We start from the raw sequence: 4,219 nt of genomic DNA on the forward strand, positions 1-4,219 counted from the left end.
CAGCATTGTCTTTGCTGCTGAGTTAGCAATCAAAATATTTAATATTCTCTGATTACAATGAATTGTCCAAGTCAATGATCCTATCTGCCTTGTGTCCATGCCACATGTATACTAGTCTATTCTAGCATACTTATGAACTAATTTAATCAAACCATTGGAACATCTTCCAAATTAAATGTACGGCAGCACGGTAGCATTGTGGATAGCACAATCGCTTCACAGCTCCAGGGTCCCAAGTTCGATTCCGGCTTGGGTCACTGTCTGTGCGGAGTCTGCACATCCTCCCTGTGTGTGCGTGGGTTTCCTCCGGGTGCTCCAGTTTCCTCCCACAGTCCAAAGATGTGCATGTTATGTGGATTGGCCATGATAAATTGCCCTTAGTGTTGGCTGGGGTTACTGGGTTATGGGGATAGGGTGGAGGTGTTAACCATGGGTAGGGTGCTCTTTCCGGGAGCCAGAGCAGACTCGATGGGCCGAATGGCCTCCTTCTGCACTGTAAATTCTATGTGAAAAAATGTGCAGAAGGTGGGGTTTGGTTAACGTTTCTCAAACATCTGTTATCTTTGTTAACAGTTGCTAATGAAAAGAGATGATTGGTTCCTCACTTGATGTTGCTTCTTATCATTCCCTTAGTCACAGATCCAACAGAACAGTTGGGAGGCGAGGCCAGCAACCAATCAGGCAAATGGAGACTGAAGGGAGGGTCCAGGAAAAATGTAATAAAAACGGGTAAGAACCACCCAGATACATCTCAAAAGTGTTGCGACTGAAAGAGTGACAAGAGCTGCAACAATGATATTCACGGCAAAGGACAGGAGTGCTATCGAGTCTGTCGCCAAGGTGCTCGAGCAGAATGCTGAGCAATTAGGTGCAGAATCTCTGGCCAGGTAATTCCATTCCATTTACATTCTGTTTAAAGCATTTTTGACAAGAATCTGTGATGATAATTATTTGATTGATTGATTTTGCTCTGACATCGTGGGCTAACTGAAATGGGATTTCTGACACAGAATCAACAATTTTCTAAAGCAGTGTGATTAGTGATCTCAAAACAGAATAAATTTGAATCAGAATGAGATTGCCATCTTTCCACATGTTAATGAAGTTCTTTGTCCTGCACAATAGTGTTTAACTATTTGAATAATGAGTGTGGGTTGGGCTGGGTGCTGGAAGTTTCAGAAGATGGAATTTTTTTGTTATTTCTGTCCCTGCAGAATGTTTGCACTTCATCCTGGAAGCAAGATTTATTTCCATTTCGATGACTACTCTGCTGCCGGTGCCAAGGTCAAGACACATGGTATAAAGGTCGTCGGAGCTATAACCAAAGCAGCTCACCACTTGGATGACCTGCATGGTCACCTGGAAGCTCTTGCAGAAAAACATGGTAAAGTACTTCTGGTGGACCCTCAAAACTTCCCGGTACGTATCAATTTGATCGAATCTTCCTCGTGCTCATTTCAACAACTCTGTGACCATCCGGACAGTAACTGGATATTTAGATTGCTGCATTTCAAATTGAAATGTTAATTTGTAAATATTTTAGTCCTGCACATAATTTAACAGTAAATACGTATTATTCAGTTTGCATTTAAATAACTAAGGATCCCTTCGACCAACATTCCTTCTGGGGCGTGGTCAGTATGGGACACCTCAACAAAAATAGACATGTCTTTGCTTCCAATTCATTTTCTTGTGTTTGTTTTTACAGAAACTTTGCCAATGTATCGTAGTGACCTTGGCCAGCCACCTGACTGCATTCGCTCCAGCAACCCACTGCGCCGTAGACAAGTTGCTCACTGTCATTTGCCAAGAACTGAGCTCTCGGTACCGTTAAAGATGAAGGCAGGAAATTGAAGCAGAAAGTCGTTTGATTCACATCCTTCAAACTGCTGTTTGCACAATTGCTCAACCTGCAATAAGTCTTTTAAACAAACTTGATTTTGCTGTAACTCTCACTGTTCAATCCAGTTTGCATATTTCATCATTAATTTTCCATCTATAATTGTTAAACTGCTTCAACTGAAGTATTTACTGAGGAACAATAAACTTTTGCTTTCATCAAACGATACAGTCTACCGTGCATAATTTACATAAACACACTTCATTTCAGATGAAAAAGTAGTAGAAATAAAAATGTTCAAAAGATTACCCACCATCAAGATACAGCCTTCTCTTACTTAGAATTTTACACAGTAATGAAGAGGGCAGAGCAAACTGACAAAGACAGACTTTTCACAATTATAAACCCACTGTTTGTCTTGCATTGGCTAATTGACTCAGATTCAGAGGGGTGCTTCTCCCCATCAAAGCTAAGGTTGTTATAGCCTCCATTCGCTGGTCTATACACAGAAAGTAATGTACTAAAGGCTACCTTCATGCCTGAAAAAACGTTTCTATTTTAAATTTGAGTTCGGTTTTGGAAATTCAAAATTACCATTTGCAGGATCCCTTCGATTCAAATTAAAAATGTTAATTAATTCTGCCTTTCCAGTGTCTATGTCTGATGGTTAACCAGAAACTCCGTTGGTGCGTTATTCATGTTTCCGTTCTGAATATAAAGCAAAACCACACGGTAGTTAACAGACCTCCCATGGAAATATCCAACTGATTCCAGGATTTCTGCCTTCATTCTCTGGGAATCCTGGAAACTGTCTTTCTGGGAGGAGATCTCCCGGATGTCTCCCTTGAACTTTGCATTTTGAACTTTGAACCTGTGTGCCCTTTTCCAGGACAGTTGTTTATTACTGGAAAGCAGGTTAAAATATTTTGTCGCCTCGACACCGATTTAACATTTGACTTAAATTAGAATTTCCTTTAAGTACAATTGATCCTTAAAGGAACAGAAATTGCCCTGTGTCGTCGGTACCAGCAGCAGTGACCATGAAGTTTTCAGATGATCATAAAAACCCACTCGTTCACTTCAAGAAAAACAATCTGTGTATTTACACAGTGCCTTACAGCCTAAGGTGGAAAATACAAAGTGGCATTGAACCACGAAAGGAAATTTTCGGGCAGATAACCAAATGTTATAAAGATGGATAGATTGTGAGGAACATCTTGAAGGAGGAAAGCGAGATAGAGAGGCAGAGTGATATAGAGGGGAAATTCCAAAGCTGAAGGCTGAGACAGTCTTCAGCGTCTTCACAGTATAAAGCAAACAAAAAAGAAAAAAGAAAAAAGGGGCAGCACGGTAGCATTGAGGGGCAGCATGGTAGCATTGTGGATAGCACAATTGCTTCACAGCTCCAGGGTCCCAGGTTCAATTCCGGCTTGGGTCACTGTCTGTGCGGAGTCTGCACATCCTCCCCGTGTGTGCGTGGGTTTCCTCCGGGTGCTCCGGTTTCCTCCCACAGCCCAAAGATGTGCAGGTTAGGTGGATTGGCCTTAGTGTTGGGTGGGGTTACTGGGTTATGGGGATAGGGTGGAGGTGTTGACCTTGGGTAGGGTGCTCTTTCCAAGAGCCGGTGCAGACTCGATGTGCCGAATGGCCTCCTTCTGCACTGTAAATTCTATGATAATCTATGATATAGAGATTAACTAGGAGCTAAAGAATGAAGAAATTAAAGTAATCATTATCTGAAGGATCTTGGCATGGCAGACACTGAGGTTGTTGCAGTGTCTGCAGAATCTAAAACCTGGGGTATAGTCCCCTAATAAAGGGCTTTCATATTTACATGAGGAGATATTCCTTCAATCAAAGGGTTGCGAACCTTTGGAATTCTCTGTCCCAGAATTGTGGATGCTCCATTGAATATATTTAAGGCGGGGATAGACAGATATGTTTGCCTCTATGAGAAATCAAGGGGTTTGGGGAGTTGGTGGGAAAGTGGATTTGAAATCCATTATCAGTCATGCTGGTGTGAAGTGAAGAAACAACCTTGATGGACCGAATCTACTCCTCTTATTTCTTACGTTCTTATGCTCACCATTGGTGGAGCAATTAAATTTGGGGATGCTTGAGAAGCCAGAATTAGAGCATTGTAGATAACTTGAAAAGTTATGGGGCTAGAGGAGAGATAGTGGGCTCTGAGCAAATGGATGGATTTCAAAATGGGGATGAGAATTTTAAAACCCGGAATTCCCTAAACGTGAGCCAGTGTACGTCGGAGAGCACAGGGCTGATGGGGGATTGGGACTGAATGGCAAGTCAGGGCCCAGGCATATCTTGGAGTTAAATATGGCTTGCAAACAGCCTGGTTCAGCTTCAAACAATTGCTCG

General features: G+C 42.1%; 1 protein-coding gene across 1 annotated transcript; it reads left to right on the top strand.

Annotated features, from left to right (window-relative positions):
- The first annotated feature begins 660 nt into the window (after positions 1–660).
- On the top strand, positions 661–2,066 carry LOC119978759 (hemoglobin subunit alpha-like). Its single transcript, XM_038820616.1, has 3 exons — positions 661–887; positions 1,215–1,419; positions 1,709–2,066. Exons 1-3 carry the CDS (start codon positions 793–795, stop codon positions 1,832–1,834), a joined length of 426 nt encoding a protein of 141 aa, XP_038676544.1. The 5' UTR covers positions 661–792; the 3' UTR covers positions 1,835–2,066.
- Positions 2,067–4,219: the final 2,153 nt, after the last annotated feature.

Source organism: Scyliorhinus canicula, chromosome 15 (assembly GCF_902713615.1).
Source record: "Scyliorhinus canicula chromosome 15, sScyCan1.1, whole genome shotgun sequence".
NCBI classification, from domain to species: Eukaryota; Metazoa; Chordata; class Chondrichthyes; order Carcharhiniformes; family Scyliorhinidae; genus Scyliorhinus; species Scyliorhinus canicula.